The following is a 20895-nucleotide window of genomic DNA, read 5'->3' as shown; positions in this document are numbered from 1 at the left end:
GTTCCTTCAGCGTTGCAGCATTGGATATCTAGTGTTTACATAATAAAAAAAAGAAAATTGCAGTATCACAAGGTTGTTGTCCATGACGTTCACATCAAAATCATTTTAAATATAATTACTAGTGCACTTCAATGTTTGGTCTATATTTTAAAGCATGTTATTCTGGTATTGTTTTCTAATCCTCTACTTAAAGTCAAACATTTATCTTTGTTCATAATTAACAAACATTGGTACACTTAGCATGTTGATTAAAATTACAACTACTATGGAGCACAGCGTTACAGTCCAATGTGCAATTAACACATCAAGCTTTGTGATAACAAAGGAAATTGTAGTTTTACAATCGAATATTTAAATCAACATACTTCCAACAGAAAAGCTTTTGTAGCTTCATCAGTTACATCTTCAATCGTGACCTCCACCACATCAGACTTTGTTGTCCCAATCAGATGCTGGTAGAGTGTCTTGGAGAGGAAGGCAGGCCCTGGACCACCATGTACCAATGATGTGGCAATCATTCTGCCAGTAAGGAAATATTCATCCTCTCTTGCAGCTGGTAATGGATTTATTTAGTTAGTTATGCTAAAATAATGCTTTAAATTATATGCCTTTTTATTTTAATAAAAAATTAATCATCCAAGCTTAACTTCAGAATGTATTAATTTAATTTTATAGTCAGATGGTATAAATTTCTCACCAGCGCTGTCAAATGTAAGAAATTTGCTGTCCTCAGGTCCATCAAAGATTCGTCGCGATCTAAGGCATTTCATTAATAATGTCAAAAATTCACGTTTAGGACCACCATTATCCATTCCATCTTCACGCTGTCCTGCATCATCGCTGAACTTCACAAGTATATCATCAGTTGGGTTGTAAGACACACGTCTAAAGCCCCGAGCTGCTCCATCCCAAACATTTGCCCTGTTTATATTAAATCTGCTGACAGATGTTTTTATTGTCTTAGACGCCAGCTCTTCGAGTACTTCTGCAGCAGACAGGCCATTTGTACTAGAACATAAAAAAATTATTAAATATCACATAAAATGAGGATGTTATTACTCACTTTTATCATATTTACATTCTCACATTTAAATGTATACTTACCTTTGTGTTTCACTCTCATCCTTTTCGATGAGAACTTCTTTGTCTGAGTCACTATCAATTACAATCGGTGCATAAACACTTGTGTATGTGCTGCAATGAAAAACATTTAGTGGGCAAAGTAGAACATTTCTTAAAATCTAAAGTTAACTAATATTTTATTGGTCTAGTGCAGTGGTTCTTAACCTGGGTTCGATCGAACCCTAGGGGTTCGGTGAGTCGGTCTCAGGGGTTCGGCAGAGCCTCCACCATGACATGCATGGCTCATTTTGTGCACCAATAAAAACATATCTATGTCTTGAATTTGAATTTATTTTTTTTTCACTAAAGAGGGGTTCAGTGAATGCGCATATGAAACTGGTGGGGTTCGGTACCTCCAACAAGGTTAAGAACCACTGGTCTAGTGTGTCAATACACAAATTTCTGTGTCCAAAACATACCTGTAGCAGGGACCTTGAGTCTAAATATCAAAAATATATGAACAGTTAATATAATTTATGTTTGTAGCCTGTATGATAATTATTAATGACATTTTTCAGAGTCTTACTTCAGAAGAAGTTTGCAAGTTTGACCCCCTGTAAAGAATTTAAATAATTTCAGAATTTACAATATAATACACAAGAATGTATTTTGGCTCCACCCTATTCACGGTCGCCGCACTGTATTCTCCACAATACAAAACTTACCTATTTCTTGAAGGTGCTCTTTCCGGCGTGCTGTGATTATCTGGAAAATCCCATACCTGATAAGTAGTAAAATAAGATTAACAGCACTTTTTAAAACTTTAAACTTTTCTTGATTATATTGGTGTATACAAACACACACACACACACACACACACACACACACACACACACACAAAACACCGTTAAAAAAAAAAAAGACTAACCACAGTGTCCGACAGTGGGCTTTCTACTACTTTTACTTGAACTTCATTGTCCTCTTCAGATTCACACTCTGTGTTGCAATCTGCAAATATTCAATGATTCAAAAAATACAGTCTAATTTAAATATATGTATGTATTGAAAGGTATATCTAACAATTAGCAAACATATACAACACTTTGGCTATGCAGCACAAATTAAATATATTTAAAATCTGTGGCAAAATCATGTCACTCTCTGATTAACATTTTTTGGAAAAATCTTGAATTATTTTTAATATCTAAACTTTATGATTGTCACTGCTTTATCAAAATCACTTACCAGTATTAAAGAAGTCATCATGGTTACAAATGTAGAGAGTTACTCTTTGATAGGCCTTCCCTATGGCATCCTGAACATCAACCGGAAGTGACTTTCCTCGAACAGGTGTTATACCATCACTGGTCCTTCTCATGATGCCAATCTGTATCTAGAAATGAGATTAACAATAACATGTTTTTATATCTTTGTTCCTACATGGTCTTCCATTTTATTTCTGATCTGTAGTTGTGCTCCAGCTGTGCTATGACTCAAAAGACAACATTAGCGACTAAATATAGTTTTAACAGGGGGCATATATTATTGAAGGACTGTTGACCAAAGGCTGACAATTAAGAAATTCAGATCAGGTTAAAAATTGTAAGCCCTGTATCAGTGGTGAACTACAACCCCCAAGAGCGGCAACTAGATCGTTTCTAGTTTCTTCGACGTTCCCCGAGCAACACTAATGTCCAAGGTTGTGATTAGCTGAACACACCATATACAGGCAATGAACAGCAATCAGCCTGAAAGTAAATTAAACAGAGATAGTACGGGGGGGTCCATAGCTGTAGAGGACATAGTTAGCCACCCTTGCAATATATACAGTTCCTTTCATATGCATATGGAAGTTTACAGTGATGCCTTGGCAGTGCTAAAGGTAATTTGGATTTTGTATTAGCAACAAAAGTGGTCAACTTCCACGTTCAAGTTTATGACATACCTTCACTGGTTTCTGTTCCTTCTGTTCCTGGTGTTTCTTTGAAAAAAATGCCTTTCTTTCCCTTTCTTTCACATCCCGAAATTTTATGAATGACTCCACTAATGATTTCCCAGCTATAAACAGAAAATTTTTTTTTTATCATTTTAGGGAAGGGACAGTTAACAAGATTTATTTAATACAAATATGTTTTTTACCCTGTGTAGACTGTATAGTTGTGCCAGTCAGGATGCTGGAACTGGTAGATGGAAGAGCTGCTGCCTCTTCACTAAGGGCAGGATTTCTCGACACAGTGCTGGTGATGTCCTTTAAAAACTTGATGTTTTTACCACATAGACTACAAAAGGCAGGACTGTCTGCCAAGAGGTGTCCACAGAAGGGACAGTACATCTGTAAAAATGACCCCATCAAATGTTTTACAAAATTAAGATTCACTACAACCCACAGAAAATACAAGTATTTCACATCTTACATTAAGACTCCTGAATGCACAGGAGATTACATATTTTATCTTAACTTTCATTATATATATGTATATAAAGTGCACAGCATGCTACTTTGGATGTTTAGCAAAGGACAGAAATCGCTAAAACATTACGTTTTCATACTTTTATCCATTTTTTAAAACCAGTTGTCTATGAGCAAAGCATAAACCAAGCATTCATATTAATAAAAACAAACAATCAAACTAACAACAGTTTGCACATTACCTTTATTATGAGGCGTGGTGACTATCCTTGATGGTGTTTTCCGCTGGTATCCATCTCCGTGTGTTTTCAACAAAATTGCCGTTTATTTTGCAAATCTAGCTCAACACTGCCCCTAGCGTCCTGGAGCACTTCCGTTGTGCTTTGGATTTTGCATGTGTTTTGTATTTTGCATGTGTTTTGTATTTTGCAAGTGTTTTGTATTTTGCATGTGTTTTGTCTTTTGCATGTGTTTTGTATTTTGCATGTGTTTTGTATTTTGCAAGTGTTTTGTATTTTGCATGTGTTTTGTATTTTGCATGTGTTTTGTATTTTGTAAGTGTTTTGTATTTTGCATGTGTTTTGTATTTTGTAAGTGTTTTGTATTTTGTAAGTGTTTTGTATTTTGCATGTGTTTTGTATTTTGTAAGTGTTTTGTATTTTGCATGTGTTTTGTATTTTGTAAGTGTTTTGTATTTTGTAAGTGCTTTGTATTTTGCATGTGTTTTGTATTTTGCATGTGTTTTGTATTTTGTAAGTGTTTTGTATTTTGCAAGTGTTTTGTATTTTGCATGTGTTTTGTATTTTGCATGTGTTTTGTATTTTGTAAGTGTTTTGTATTTTGCATGTGCTTTGTATTTTGCATGTGTTTTGTATTTTGTAAGTGTTTTGTATTTTGCATGTGCTTTGGATTTTGCAAGTGTTTTGTATTTTGCATGTGTTTTGTATTTTGTAAGTGTTTTGTATTTTGCATGTGCTTTGGATTTTGTAAGTGTTTTGTATTTTGCATGTGTTTTGTATTTTGCATGTGTTTTGTATTTTGTACGTGCTTTGTCTCTAGGGGCCACCGTAACTATCGGTTTAAATAAACAATAAAAATATGTATTAAAGATTACCTACACGTTCAGCTAGACTAAAATGGTGAAAGTGCAAAGTTTTGACTGGGAAACCGAGGCGGAGTCACTTTTGTTGTTGTCAGATTATTCGCTGACTTCCTGAAATCAGTAGCAGCAGAGATGTTGTGCATTAATGCTGAACCTCTTAGAGAGGGAGTCTGAATTGATGGTATGCATTTTGATGCATGTGAGGTCTGATTGTGACGTGTTTAATGCCAACAGTAAATTATTGGCATCATAATGGTTGTGTTCTTATCATGAATTCTACCCAGATAGGCATTGTTTCAATAAATATCATTCTTAACCACAACTTAAAAACTGTTACTAACATTCTTGAGAAAGTGCCTCTAATTTTATGCTAAAATGTTAAAACAAAGTCATTACATGAAATCTCTACAACAGAAAACAAAGAATTGCTGTATGCTGATTCAAAAATGACTGACAAACTGAATGTTGATATATTTTCTATTCATAAAATCCTGCAAATCCAACAAATCTTGTCAAAAGCTGTCATTAGAGCCTTACCAGAGTATTCCCTCCATTGGCTGGATCTATTAAAAATCTATTGGTTCGTCTATATCAAAAAGTGGTAAAAACACAGCTGTTCTGCTAGCCAGCAAGCTATAAATATTACGTGGGTCATTCTACAGTATGGCTTATTGTCAGTTCTTCCCATATGAAGACACAAAAATACATTGCATGCACACAGTTAACTTTTTGAAAGTGTGTTTCGCCTTCCCATGCACTCCTTTCGCTGTCTTGTCTTTCTCCTCCCTGAACCTGGTATTATATTTGTTTACTGCAGGAGCAAACACAGGAATGGGCAACAGTGTAATTCTTGTGGTATAGTCCTATATTATTGAGACAAATCCATAAAGTAAACTGACAGACAAGGGCAATACCAAGCATATTGGTGTACAATAAATACTTGATGCATTGATATTTCTTCCGACCACATTAATAAATTTGTAGAACATGGAAGGTTCTGGAGATGGCTTATTTAAATGGCCCCTCCTTCTTACCAGGAGAAGGTACTCTCTATGAGATGATAAGCCTCTATTGGTTTAATCTGACTGACAGCCAGGAGGCAGTAATAACCATCCATAATCTAAATAGGAACCAGTCAGGCTTTCCTGAATTGATATGACCTCAAGGTGTTCAGTGGAGATAGAGGAGCAAGTGCACAAGATGAACAAGCATAAAAACTATGCAGAACATGCATACTGTACATACACATTCATATAAGGGTGAAGATACCCCTTTATATATTAAACAATAGGGTTCACCAATTTTTTTTACCATGATGGGTAAATATGTACACAGTACACTCACATTCCTTAATATGATAAGCCATTTTGATTTAGTAACTTTGTTTGCAAGAAGCATTTAAATCAATGACTGACCAACAGAAATCAGCTAGTACAGTTTAGTTAGTAGAGTTAAATGGCTGTGACCTTTAGTATTTACAGCTTGTTTTACACACATAAACGTATCCATGAAAACCTTGAGGGTTATGCAATGTGGACCAAAAGAATGCCAACAGTACGTAGCCTGTTCAGCGATAATGCACATGGGTCACTGAAGGCTGAGAATTATAACAATGATGTGAAATACATTCTGTGGCCTTCACAGTCACTCAGTCTGATTCACGAAGAATTTCACCCCTTTAGTTGAGTTCACTAGAAAATTTAAAGTTAAAACACAAACTGGCCCTGTTCCAGTTCCACATAACAGAAGGCGAAAGTGTTATTCTGAATTTTTATTTACTTTTTTTAATGTTAACATGTAAGTAAAAGTCACATCTGCAATGTCCCAAAGTTCTACACTTGTGCCAAAAATGAAAGGCATTTCTAACACCACGTTCCACAAGATGGAAAGTAAATAATGCCTTCTAAAGTCCTGGCACGTCCAAAGCAGCAAATCCATGAACTCGTGACTTCATTTTTGCACTCTTCTTTTTGTCAGCAAGTAAGCCCTTTACATCTATTTATTGTTCTATTCTTCTTCTATTCTCTGTGTACAGAGAATTTTACTGCAGCCAAATTCCCAATTGAATGTCTTCTAACACACAGCAGAGCAAGTGTAACATACTGACTGATGCACTCTCCATTAAGGTTCATTGTTAACCAGCAGTCATTTTCCAGAAACTGCTGCTGAGCAAACGTCTAAAACAAAAAGCAAAGAAACAGAGAATTATTTGTCTGTTAGGCTTAATGTGAATCGATAAATACATTTGGACTTTGAGTGGGGCTAGGTTGCATGAAATATTTAATGTATTTCAGTGTTTTTTCCTAACCATTACCATTAGCCTTATAACCCTACAACACTTCAATACTAAAGACAGCGTTATTGTTTTGATGTACCTGCATTTGTCAGGGTAAGGGGTTAACACAATGATTGCACTGTTATTATGATAGCAGTGCATTACACAGTCGTGGGAGCCACTGACTGTTTTATGCTGTTGTGTTGACACTGACCCTCACTGGTGCTTTGTATCCTGGAAAGGTTGTGTAGGAACCTCATTTTGATGGTAGTTTTTTACAAGGATATCCAGCGGGTGTTTGAGTGGATGCCCCTTACATCAGTAAGGCAAATTACTATCCAGTTTTTTTAAGAGATAACAAGCTAATGGAGAAGTTTGATCTGATTCAGTAGGTTGCCTTTCAGCTATACCTAGTGTGACCTACTGCAAACTTTTTTAGTGCTTAATTAGGGCTGATCAACTGAAAACCCAATAACGTTAACCAGAAAGAGGTAAACCCGAGTTCTGTCGAAAATAAAGGCTCTGTAAAGCTTATCACTCTCACTGTCATGGCCAGTGAAGCCATGGCAAAGTCGAAAAACGATCCGGGTAATGGATCGTATTCCCATTTAGCAGTGTAGCATCAAATATGACAGTCGGCTGTCAGTGCTAATGATGGCAGCCCAGACACCTCCTTGCTGGAGCTGACAAATCCTGTTTCTGTGTGCCAAGTAGCTCTACTGTAGTTATCTCAAGCAGTAAAACTTTTGTTAGAGTTCCCATGCTTCTTCCCAACATTTGGTGGTAAGTAGGAGATATGCTCAGCCTTAATTAGCATACAGTAGCTTAAAAAAAAAAAAGATCCATAAAATTATCACACAAACCAGTTTAATTTGCCACAGACCTGCATTTAATTAGTGCATGACTCAACCTGCAGCTTAAAAGGTTCCATGTGTTTTCAGCCATAAATGAGCAATAGTAATTATCACAGTCACACTTCTAGTCACCTGCAGACTAGCAATGTCATAAATCATCACAGACAGCTTCAAATGGTGATTCTAGGTAAAGGTATCATTTCTATGAGACACAATACAGGCAATAATCATTTACACTTTGCATGGTTAAGATGTTTAGAAAAGTCCTCTGGACTCTGAAAGTGTAAACGCTTGAGACTTTGTTTCGCTTATAAGACATTTACTGATATCAGCACAGCTTCCCATGAAGACCATCAGTATTTATGTGTGAAAATATCATTTTACTTCTTCTCACAGTGAATAAAAGAAACAAATGTCTAAAGTGGTTTGTTGCAAATAGGATTTAGTTAGTGGCACTGCAGCACATATGGCAGCCTTTATACATGTTCTACATTTGCACTAAAGATATCACCTTTCCCTGTGCTCCACAAACACACACAAACACACACACACACAAACCATGAACAGATGCTCATTGCACATCTATCTCCCACATAAGAGCACCCTTAAAAGTGTTTGTTCCATCACTACGGTGCTTATTAACATTAAATCATCCAGCTATGGAGTGGGTGGCTAACTGTGAAATGACTCACAGACACAATACCAACAATAATTAGGGAGGCATTGTTGAGGCACTTCCTTATCATTAGTTGTTTTCCAACTAATGACAAGGAAGAATGCAGTAGCACAACCCTTTATATCAAGTGGAGTGGTAAGCACCATCTCTCTGTAAGTAAATAACCCATCCATCCTCATTTTACTTTTTTGTCAGCGGAGCAGGAGTGCAGGGTAAAGTATACCCTTAATGTGGGGCTCTTTGACATGTGGTTTAGAATGGAAAAGAAAGGCACCTCCCTACAGAAAGATGTCAGACACTTATCCCAACAATTCATATGACTTCTAGGCATGCTTTATGCACCATTACAACCTCTATGTAATAAAACAGGAGTAGATATATTGTGAAAAATGGGGCAGGAGGTATGAAAAAAAAATCTCATTGGAAAGTTTCTGGCAAAATACTTCAGCTGTACAGCTGTGTTTCCTGATACAGCACAGAAATACTTACACTGTTTTATTAAACGGATATACAGGACATGTGGCTTAAAATTATTTTTTAAATAAACAATCCATCAAAATTCAGAGGTTATGTGAATTGTGGCTGTTATGTGCAAGTGCACAAAGAAAGTTGTGTTTTGCTGACTGTATTGCAAAAAAATGAAGTTGGAGAAACTCACAAAGAGTCATATCCAAGACAAATTAATCTTGCTATGTTATCAATAACCAAGGAGAAGTAGTGATTCTTGTCAAAACTGAAAAGTGCTCATAAAATGTTAAGTATGAGTTGACCTTCAGGACAATGGCAAAGATCTGTTAGGTGATCTTTGTGTGCAAATTTTATAAAGACTATTTGAGAATTAACAATTCTTGTGCATTGTGGAGTGACGGTGGAAAGGGCAATGGACAAGTCGCTGTCCATTGCCCTGTGGCTTTGTGGCTTTGTAGCCTTAGACCAGTACAGTGGACCCATAATGAATGCAATGATGTTTAATGCCAGTGTGATAAGAATATGCAACTTTAGCTTTCTTTAGTCATCAAAATAAAGGATGACCTGCTGAAATTCAACCTGAGCAGAATGGAAAAGAAAGCCACTTTTAAGTGGCTTTGAATGTGGCATGGTAGTTGGAGTATTTCCCACAGAACCTTCTCTAGGGTTTACAGAAAACGGTCCAAAAGAGAAAATACCCAGTGAGCGGCAGTCCTCTAGGCAAAATTGCCTTTGTTAATGCCAGAAGTCAGAGGAGAATGGCCAGACTTCTTTGAGCTTATTGTAAGACAACAGTAACTCGAATAACCCCAGCCAATGTATGGAGAAAAGCATGAACGCACTACATGCTGAAGTTTGAAACAGATGTACTACAGCAGCAGAAATCCATACTGGATCCTACTCCTGCCAGCTAAGAAGAAGAAAAAACGAGGCTACAATTTGCACAGACTGCTCTGATGAGTCTCAATTTCTGCTGTGACATTCAGATGATGGGGGTCAGAATTTGGTATTAATAACATTAAAGCATAGATTCATCCTGCCTTGTATCACTCGTTTAGGCCTGTGATGGTAGTGTAATGGCCTGGGGGATATTTTCTTGGCAATCTTTGGGCCAATTGCTGACAAAGTCCTTCCCTTTATTATCACAGTGTACCAATCTTCCAATGGCTGCTTCCAGCTGGATAACATGCCAATTCACAGAGCTCAAATAATCTCAAACTGGTTTCTGGAACATGAGAATGAGTTCACTGTACTCAAATGGCCTCCACAAGTCTCCAGAACTCAATCCAATAGAGCCCCTTTGGGATGGAAGATTCACATCATAGATGTGCAGCTGACAAATCTTTAACAGCTACATGATGCTATCATATCAATATGGTCCAGAATCTTTGAGGAATGTTTCCAGCACTTTTCTAAATCTGTGCCACAAAGAATTAAGTTTGTCCTGAAAGCAAAAGGTGATCCAACCAGGTGCTATTAAGGTGTACCTGCAAAGTAGCTGGTGCGTCTGTATGATAATGGCATTTAGCTATGTTATTCATATATCTGCTGCAATTATGTGTCTCTCTTAAGACACAAGTTTAGGAGACTTAAATATAAGGATTTTCTTTTTCTGTAGCAAGTATTCAAACCATATGGCAACATATTCACAATAACGCACAAGGTACATATTGTGTTCAGAATTAAGAAACTGATGTGGGCAAACACAGAGCCGTAATATAAGACAGATTCTCATTTTTTTAAAGTATGACTGATTGAAAAAATTCAATTAAAAAGAAATGTAAAATTCCTGAAACTAATAATACGACAAACTGTATGTGAATGCATGTGGAAGAGGTGCTCAGTCAAATAGAGCATCAAATTGCTATTCCAAGCATAAGATAATGAAAACCCCATGGATGAGTCTGTCTGCAGAGAAGTGTTTTTGTAATGTGGTCAATACAGAGCGCAGACATATCCAAGGTTTGATTCATACTGTTTTTTTGACATGGAATCGATATGTTTCTTAGTCTTAGAGTCAGTGTGCAAAACAAAGTGTCAACATAATAACATATGTTCTTGAAGGTAACGTAGTCTGTATGATTTATTGAATTCTACCACAAGAATACAGTAACAGGAAAAAAAATCTGACAGCCTAACAGGCAATTATCAATAAAATGAAAACTCTCATGCTGGTTACTGAAACCCTTTACAAATGAAATGTGTTTGATTGAAAGGTAAGAGATAGAAAACTAAAACAAGCAAGTGCCCTTCAGTGCCATAACAAAACGATTCATTTGCATTTTAACTTTTGATACTCTTAAAAAGACAATCATTAACTGACTAACACTCTGTTTATTGAGATTCCTTGGCAAAGACTTTAATATCACAAAACTAACTGATAAAAGAACAGATGGCCAGGTAACCTCTGGGTATTCTTCTTCTTCTGCTGTAAACTGGTGTAAACCTTTCATAAACCAGAACATCAGTGAGATAGTAGTTAATTCAGCTCCGCAGTTATAAAAGTTGAAAGTCATTTGAACAATACAGCAGGAGGAGTAGCGATTCTTTTGGGTTCAGTGATTCATTTCATTTTTGGTCATATTGAATAAAATATTAAATCCATTTTGTAAATGTTTGTAATTTTAAAGGTCAGAAGAGGAAATTATTCAGAAATTGTGATTGAAAAAAACTATTAAAAAAACTAATCTCAAGGCTTTATAATGAGTCTATGACATTGTCACTATTGTGTCACCCACAAACTGGTGAGTGACGTGGTAGCTATGGCCATTTTTTATACATCGTTCTCAGGTAGATGTGATTTGCATCTCCACTCATAAATTGGTCAAATATTTTTTTTTTAAAAAGCTGTTTTCACTCTTATGTATGCAGGGCATATTCTGCCGGGGTGTTGTACAACCAATAAACAAAAGCAAATGAGGTCCCTGAGTGGTAGAGCGCACAACCCCATTATGCAGCAGAAGCTCTTTCCTAAAATTTTATGGTAATTTTCCACCCCTTTGTATCAGAAACCTGTGTTTACTTCAATTATCTGAGATGGAACTCTAAAGGTTAACTGCTATTGTCTTTCACAAAAAAATAATAAAAGCTCTAGAACAGCTGAACTGACACAGTGAGGTTATTTGTTTTATTTTATTTTTATGTCTTTTTTTTAAGTCAGGTTGTATAACGCCTGTACACTCATATGATACACTAAACTGTCAAATGTGTCAGTTGTATAATTTGTGGCACAGAAATCTGCTGTCATGGGCTTTGGGATGTACTTAAGGCAAACACCTACCAGAGCCGCCATCTGTTATATATAAAATTCACTACTTGACACTGACAGTATGAGAAACAACGCCCAGGATCACAGTAGCTGTTTAGTTCCTAAAAATTATTTTGTAGGAAAAGAATTTTTGATGGCACAGACTTTGAAGAAGGAAAAGGCACTTAAAGGTCATCAGGACCGCTTTCCCCTTGTGCGGTGGTGCTTTATATTCAACTGAAGGGCCTCTGAAGGTAGAAGAATTGTTCATCCAGAGATTTGGCTCATAAATAGTGGGGGAAAAAACAAGGAAAAAGACAACACTGTAAGTCAGCATGACTGGCATATTCAGGGTGGGCCATTTATATGGATACACCGTAATAACATGGGAATGGGTGGTGATATTAAAGTCCTGTTTGTGGCACATTAGTATATATGAGTAAAGTTACGTTGAAACCAAGCACACCATTGTTTTTCTTATGACATTACCAATAAGTTTGATGTGTCACATGGCCCACTTCCTATTGAAAAAACAAAAGTTGTATCCAAGATGGCCGACTTCTAAATGGCCACCATGGTCACCACCCATCTTGAGGAGTTTGCCCCCTCACATATACTACTGTGCCACAAACAGGACTTTAATATCACCAACCATTCCCATTTTATTACGGTGTATCCATATAAATGGCCCACCCTGTATATTACCAACACACCTGATACTGTTACACACTGTGATACTGATACATACACAGCAAATCCAGCATGTCCAAATTAACACTGTCGGATTTGATTTCAACACTATTAAAGTGTCTATATGGGTCCACACCAGAGAGTGTTAATTTAACTCTTTTTGGAGGGTTGGTACGTTAACTCTGATTTAGTGTTAAACACCAAATCTGTCTGGAGTTGATAATTTAACACTTGGTGTTAAGAGTTTATATATTAACTCTCAAAGAGTATTTTAGTTTAACTACATAAGAGTTATCTTCTAATTCATTCTAAAAAGCGGGAATTTTACTGTTCTGAACTTCTAGAAATTTCTTTTGGAAATAAACATTTACTAAAAAGATGCAATGGTTTTTGAAAAACATTTATTCTGAACTGTGCACCACAATTTCAAAACATTTTCTGAAAGATGTAACAGTATACATGTTCTCACTTTCATTAGAATTTTGTTTATCAAAAGGTCTGACATGGTAAATGCAAATAACAGCATTCTCATCACTTATTTCTTCAATACAATATGCATGTCCTTCATTCATCACTTTGTGGAACTTCAACGCACTTCTGCTCTCCCCCATATTCCATCTTCACAAGCATATCCTGTGCGGAGTTTGAATAAAAATTAGTTGACACTAATTAATGGCACAAATAATCCAGTAAACAATTGCAGCACAGTAAAAAAAAAAGGAATCCTTTTTGAGCCATTACTTGTGTAAAGTATTTTCCCAAAAGACAAAGACACAGGCAACAGGTAATACTGAACTAAATGTAAAACCTCAACCTTTTTCATTTTTACTTAAACCGTGTGCACAAAACTCTGGAGGGATCTATGCTAACGTAGAATCCAGTCAGGACGCCTGCTACTGCTGTTTGCTCGTTTTTTTTTTTTTTTTTTTTATAGGCGATCGTTTTCAGGCTTCAAGTAGCACCATTATACCAACATTTCACATTCTAGACATTGTTTTAGGTGTATTTGACCAAAAGTTTGACTGAAAATTCACATGCAAGCTTTTTTTCAAGGCTGTGGTAAATGCCCGCAAACAATACCCTTCAGCTAGCTAAAACAGAATATTATGCTATCAGCGAGCAACATGGCTAATGCCTTCCACACAGCTTTGTCTCAACTCCAAAGAGCCACAGAAGTAAAAGCTCATAATAATAACAATTGAAACAATCTTTGAAAAAATGACTTACCAAGCATGGCAAACAACTCAAATATGTAGAGCAAAATGTTCTGAAACGGCTTCACTTCAGCTTCGATTGGAGCCGTGCTGGGGGCGGAGTCTGTGAATTTACTCTATTGGTGTCATAGCCCCTCTAGGAGTTCAGAGTTAAGAGGTCAAGAGTTAATGTTTCCATTGTAACACCTCCAGATTTGACAGAGAAACACTCATTTTTAACACTCGATTTTAACTACTATCATTTTACACCTCAGAGTTACATTAAAAGAATGTGACTCTACTTAGAGTAAAATTAACTCTACTTTTGCAAGGAGACTATTAACACCAAAAAATTTAACACTTTTGAATTTGCTGTGTAAGAGCAAAGCTTATGTTAGGGTTTTCAAATACTAACAATTAGAGTATCAGCTTAGATACTCGTTCACAGCAGGATGAGCGCTGTGTTCGCTTCCTCCTGTTGTTACAACATATAGCTCTACTGCAGATAGGCAGGCACGCAGCTCTGTCACTCACTAGTAACGGAAGTAGCTGGCATTCACAATACTGAACAACACTTTAAGAGGAATGTCAAGAAATTGAACAGCTACCATAAATATTAAAGAAGCCAACGCACACATTAACGTTAGCCATCTAACTATTAGCAGTGATATGATTACTACATTAGCCATCTGTTACGTTATCATTAAGGTAATAGCTAGCGGCTATGATTAATATTAACAACAGTTAGCAGGCCTGCCCACGTGTAACGCAATGTTAATACAATGCTACAAGTTAATACATTGTTAATACACAGTGTTCATTTAACAGAATATCATAATTATTGGCTTAAAGTCATAGAGGAAAGCTGAGAAACATCTACTAGCCTACAGAAACCAACTCTCCCTCAGAAAATCTAAAATAAAAAGTGTTGTCAAATATATACACCTTTCACTTACGCTGTTTTTTTCTGCCATTAATAGATATAGTAAAGACTGAAAGGAAAGAGAGTGGAGAAGACGTGCAGCAAAGGGCCAGACTCGAACCCGGGCCAGCAGCTATGGTCGCCTGCTCGTCCCACTGAGATAAACCAGCGCCCTACACTTTTGTTACTGTATGTTTTATGCTATTTAAACCACCTGAACACCAGTGCCATCTTGCTCTACTCTTTATTAAAAAGAAAAAAAAAACCTTGGTATCACAAATTTCATTGAGTAACCAGTATTTTCATTGCTTAAAGCAAGGAAGCTTGGCTACATGATTACAACTTGTGACCCGTTTAATTTAATTTAATTACTCTATTATAGTGTCAAACTACTGTAGTATTTGTCAAGCTGGAGGAGAATATCTGAAATTAAAGAGGAATCAATCCACGTCAAGAGGTCTCATTTTTCATTGTGTTCACCAAATGACAAAGCAGGGAAAATATAAACTAAATCTTGGTTTCCTTTTGAAGTGTGTAGCTAAAGAATAATTTGTTCACATCAAACAAGAGAGGAGAACCTTCCGACTCATTCCACTGTATTGTTAGTGTAGAGAAAAGGAAGGAGGGGTGAAATTCTCACTCCTCCTTAATTGGATGTAATAGCTAGAGGGAATAAACTTGGTTTGGCCTCAGGGAGGGGAAAGTAAGAAGAGAGCGAATATGTTTGAGAGGGCTGAAAATGCTAAACATCCATGGAAAACTATAAAGACAAACAGTGTGGTCCTGGTAAGCTGAACACGTATGCAAACTACCGTTCAGAAACTGCCTTATAAAGATAAAGGCACAAAGAGAAGTAGAAAAAAAATTAACATACAGGAATGTGGACTGGAATTAAAGTCACCAGAGAAGCGAGACAGAAGAGAGAGATCTAAAGGAAGCAGCACATCACACAGATGAAATGGGTAAACGATAACAGAGCTCACACTGGCCACCAAGTCTGTGAAAGCTTATCGAAGGTCCTGGTCCAGAGAGACGATATCTACGCCTTTGCTGCAGGGACATTTGAGGATGAAAGAAACCTTAGGTGCTCCTATTAAGTCAGACAGTTGGTGAGCACATTCCTTTACACCGCCCCCCTCTGAGTTAAACAGATTTCTATATCTACTGGAAGTAAGGAGGTCAAACAAAGGGCTCAGTCAGGTTTTACTTTATAACAAGGAAATTTAAGTCTGTTGATGTTTGATATTAGTTCAGCTTTTTTACTTATTCTTAAGGCATTTACAACCTGCAAAGTGTGTTGATATTTTTTGAGCTGTCATGGGAGATGTCATGCTTTATGATATGGCCTGCAAATATAATTTTTCCTAATACGCTTAAATGTGAACCCATTGACGAATACAGTCACGCCAGTGTTTTGATCTAAGTAACCAATGCAAGCATTTCTTTGCATTTAAGCACTACTTTGTTTCATTATAAGTTTCTCATTTTAAACTAACATGCAATAAAAGGGGAAATTGAAACCAAACAAAACAGAACAGTATTTAATTGAACCAGGCAATTGGATACATTTACTTTATTAACTGTTAAATCTAAATTCAGAAGCAACTCAATCTCTCTTTTTCTGTATTTTCTAAGAGAGTTCCAATAAACAACAGCAAGAGGTGTAGCTGTGGCAAACTATGCGTTCAATATATTCCCCACCCTCGTAAGGAAGGAGGCACAGATGTGTTTCCAACACTGGCTAAAATGCAGAGAGAATCATACATAATACATAAGAAAAGCAAATTATTTCTCGTTTATTTGTGGGGGGCTTTTAAATCTGTTGTTAGGCATTAAACAAACAGTTGTTTCAACTCTGTTACAACTTTGATCACTATATGTTAAAAGCATTTATGATCCAAAATTCACATCCCATAATTCGTATGGTTTGGTTGAGCTCCAGTCAGCGTGAGGCCTGAGGTATCATCAAATGTAATCATCACCTCTAAGGCCTGCACACCCAAAAATCTGTCTTTGGAGTCCTTGTCATAAAGCAACTTCTGTTACCACAAAAGCATCCAAAAATGGAGCTCAAAGGATTGGAGATCTCTCTTGCCAGCCAGGAGCATCCTCTGAATTTTATAAGTTTGGTTATGCTGAAATCACTTTCTTGCTCTTTTCTTGCCTCTACTGCTTCTCTGACTTCATAGTGGGAGTGTGCTAAATTTATTTTTTAGCCACTCTGTACAGAGATATATTCCCACAGGAGCTCAAAATTCCAGATAAGACCATCAAGGCTAGAGTCCGTGGTGTGGTTAAGACCTAAACTGTGCTTAGAGAAAGAAAAAGTAGAGTGGCTTGAAGAGAGGGAGGGGTTTTAAAGAAATGCCCATCTAGCTTATTTCTTTTCTTTTGTGTAAAGGTCTCCATCCTTGTTAGCAATAAGCTGGTCCCCCATTCTGCCCTCTACTGTTCTCATTACTGTGCATCCTGCCTCAGCCAGCACTAAGCCCTGCAGAGGTGCACAGAGGGCTTTCGTCTGAGGATAAGATCGATACTTCTCCTCATCATGGGCCAGGGGCAGCGATAATGCACTCAGCCCAAGGCCTAGAGGGTTCACAGGATTTTTTTTTCCAGCAACTTGGGATCTAGCTTTTTCTGAGGTGAACCACTATAGTATGAACCATGACTACAGAACAAATGTATGCAACGGTTACAGAACAACAAAAACATTTTAGATTTGAAACAATTAAGAGGTCCTTAAAAAATCTTTGATACACAGATGCAGAAGCACGACCTTAACTGACAGGGAAAAGTATTCACTGCTCATATCATGCACCTGTCATGAATGTCTTATTAATCTAGTACTTACAATTTGGATTTAACATCTTTCAGCCCTATCCAAGGGATAATGACTGAGTGGTTCAACCAGCAGACCCAACAATGCACTGTGCCTAAGCAATCCTCTTTTATATAAAGTCTTTCCTTGACACACTAGTTGCATTGAAATACACAGCATCAAAATTTAAGTGTGGGTTATCATGTTAGTGTCCTTTCTCAAGCATCTATTCTATTAAATAGTAGTGGCTGCTTTTTTTTCACAAGTATTGCATTACGTTACTTAATTATTCCCTGGAGAAAGCAATTCTTTGCAAACATATTGTTACATTACTTTTAAATGACTCCATAACATGGCCTGAGACACACTGTCAAACTTAACATTTAACAATATAAAACTCGGAGGCTGCAGTTCCACACACTGACAAAAATACCCATCGTAATGAGGAACACAAGCTTGTTCCTTACGTGTTTATGTATTACACAAGGCCATTAAAGACAGAGGCATTAAAGCTGGAAAACAGCCCAAATAGCACTTCCCAACACCAAAGTGATTCTGCTGTTTAACTAACCTCCGAACGATCTCAGCTGATTTTATACTTTGTTTTATTTTATGTTACTTATACAAAGTGTTCAAGAGAAAGTTAAATGCTGCAGTACTTATTTCAGGTTTAGTATCCCTTTAGGCTGATATTAAATATCCTATTAAAGATGATGACCATGCTTTCACAGTTCTGAATTTTGATCTGAAACACAGAGTTCATAAATATGACTCTTATAAAGGAAAATAAGCTGGGGTGATGAGGTCAATAATAACAGCTAGTGCATGCCTGTGCTATTGTTTGGCCTCCTGTTGGCACCTAATGTACACTGAACAAAAATATAAACGCAACACTTTTGTTTTTGCTCCCATTCCCCATGGGATGGACGTAGAGACCTAAAATTCATTCCAGATACACAATATAACCATCCCTCCCAAACAGTGGTCACAAATCAGTCCAAATGTGTGGTAGTGGGCACATCTGCTATATTGAGATAATCCATCCCACCTCACAGGTGTGCCACATCAGGATGCTGATCTGACATCATGAGTAGTGCACAGGTGTACCTCAGACTGCCCACAACAAAAGGCCACCCTGGAATGTGCAGTTTTGTCTCACAGCAAAATGCCACAGATGCCACAAGCAATGAGGGAGCGTGCAATTGGCATGCTGACAGCAGGAATGTCAACCAGATCTGTCGCCCGTGCATTGAATGTTCATTTCTCAACCATAAGCCGTCTCCACAGGCGTTTCAGAGAATATGGCAGCACATCCAACCGGCCTCACAACCGCAGACCTCGTGTAACCACACCAGCCCAGGACCTCCACATCCAGCAGGTTCAACTCCAAGATCGTCTGAGACCAGCCACCCAGACAGCTGCTGGAACAATTGGTTTGCACAACCAAACAATTTCTGCACAAACTGTCAGAAACCGTCTGAGGGACGCTCAACTGCATGCCCGTCGTCCTCATCGGGGTCTTGACCTGACTCCAGCTCGTCGCCGTAACAGACTTGTGTGGGCAAATGCTCACATTCGATGGCGTCTGGCACGTTGGAGAGGTGTGCGCTTCACGGATGAATCATGGTTCACATTGTTCAGGGCAGATGGCAGCTGAGAATGTCCCAGTTCTTGCATGGCCAGCATACTCACCGGACATGTCACCCATTGAGCATGTTCGGGATGTGCTTGACCGGCGTATACGACAGCGTGTACCAGTTCCCACGAATATCCAACAACCTCGCACAGCCATTGAAGTGGAGTGGACCAACATTCCACAGGCCACAATTGACAATCTGATAGACTCCATGCGACGATGTGTTGCACTGCATGAGGCAAATGGTGGTCACACCAGATACTGACCGGTTCTGGGTCCCCAGACCCCCAATAGCGCAAAAAACTGCACATTCCAGGGTGGCCTTTTGTTGTGGGCAGTCTGTGCACTACTCATGATGTCAGATCAGCATCCTGATGTGGCACACCTGTGAGGTGGGATGGATTATCTCAATATAGCAGATGTGCCCACTACCACACATTTGGACTGATTTGTGACCACTGTTTGGGAGGGATGGTTATATTGTGTATCTGGAATGAATTTTAGGTCTCTACGTCCATCCCATGGGGAATGGGAGCAGTAACAAAGGTGTTGCGTTTATATTTTTGTTCAGTGTATGTAATTAAATTGAGAAATGTGAAAAAAAAAATAGGGGTGGTAGATGTTTTAACGCTGAAAAATGGGTCATTTTAGCCATCTGCTAGGTGGTTGCTAGGCAACGTCCCAGCATCATAACGCGATGCATAATTAAACTTTTGTAGTGATACATATTATTTTATTGTCATAAAATAAAAAATGTTTACAATGTTTTTGTAAGGTGTTCTAGGTGCATAAATGCTAAAAATTGGTACAAGGTAGGCAAGACAATAACATCATAATACCTGATATGATAATATTTCATATAATGACTTTCAGAGTCATAACATGTAATGTATATGCCAAGTGTGGTTTCTCAACTTCTGATAATTTAAGAAGAGTTTGTGGCTAACAAAACAAGCACGTGAGACAGTTTTCCATGTGTTTATGAAGGAGAAATAAACAAACTATAATCAAAAGTACCGAAAAGGTAACACTTCATAATATGGCCTGTGACTATCATATTTACTTACAAATACTTAGAGGTACATATTCTGCAATTTCAGAGGTAACAGTCAGGTTGTTACAGGAAACAGTGAAATAATTATACTGTAAGTAAATTTAAATAGTGTATGTGTAAGTAATTTTATGTTGTGCATTAGTAATTTAAAGGTTTTTTACACGATAGAACACAAATTAAACTGTAAGTAATTTTAAGTATAATATAAGTGATTTTAAGTACTCCATCATTTTTTGGTGATGATCGAGTATTATGGAGTGAATTAATGCTGTATTTTTACATCTTTATTTAATACTCATTATGTTGATGTGCACGATGGATGTTCTATTATTCGACTGTGTTAAGTTGTCTGACGCCACTCCATAATGCGAATCTTGCCATGAAAAATAAAATGTACTTACAATGTAAGATTTCCAAATATGTTTTTCCACAAGAAATTATGCAGTAAATTAGTTATACAGTACTTAAAATTACACAAAAATTTGTGT

The 20895-nt window shown here is 37.3% G+C and overlaps 2 protein-coding genes across 3 annotated transcripts in view; both read right to left on the bottom strand.

Annotated features, from left to right (window-relative positions):
* edil3a (EGF like and discoidin domains 3a) overlaps positions 1-20895 on the bottom strand; it is a 142093-nt gene that overhangs the window by 104920 nt on the left and 16278 nt on the right. The gene's annotated exons all lie outside the window — the stretch shown is intronic.
* LOC146621139 (uncharacterized) overlaps positions 357-20895 on the bottom strand; it is a 34131-nt gene continuing 13592 nt past the window's right edge. The window contains exons 2-9 of the mRNA XM_085367670.1: positions 3202-3394; positions 3008-3120; positions 2308-2455; positions 1991-2070; positions 1788-1843; positions 1105-1194; positions 698-1008; positions 357-553 (exon numbers count right to left, since the gene is read on the bottom strand). Of these exons, the coding sequence (XP_085223796.1) occupies positions 357-553; positions 698-1008; positions 1105-1194; positions 1788-1843; positions 1991-2070; positions 2308-2455; positions 3008-3120; positions 3202-3394 (1188 nt within the window). The remainder of the gene's footprint in view (positions 554-697; positions 1009-1104; positions 1195-1787; positions 1844-1990; positions 2071-2307; positions 2456-3007; positions 3121-3201; positions 3395-20895) is intronic.

This window comes from Diplotaxodon limnothrissa, linkage group LG12, assembly GCF_057381915.1.
Source record: "Diplotaxodon limnothrissa isolate DT_005_m linkage group LG12, D_limnothrissa_male_GT1.1, whole genome shotgun sequence".
Lineage (NCBI taxonomy): Eukaryota > Metazoa > Chordata > Actinopteri > Cichliformes > Cichlidae > Diplotaxodon > Diplotaxodon limnothrissa.
Note: the sequence above shows the minus strand (reverse complement) of the source record. Positions and strands in the feature narration are given on the sequence as shown.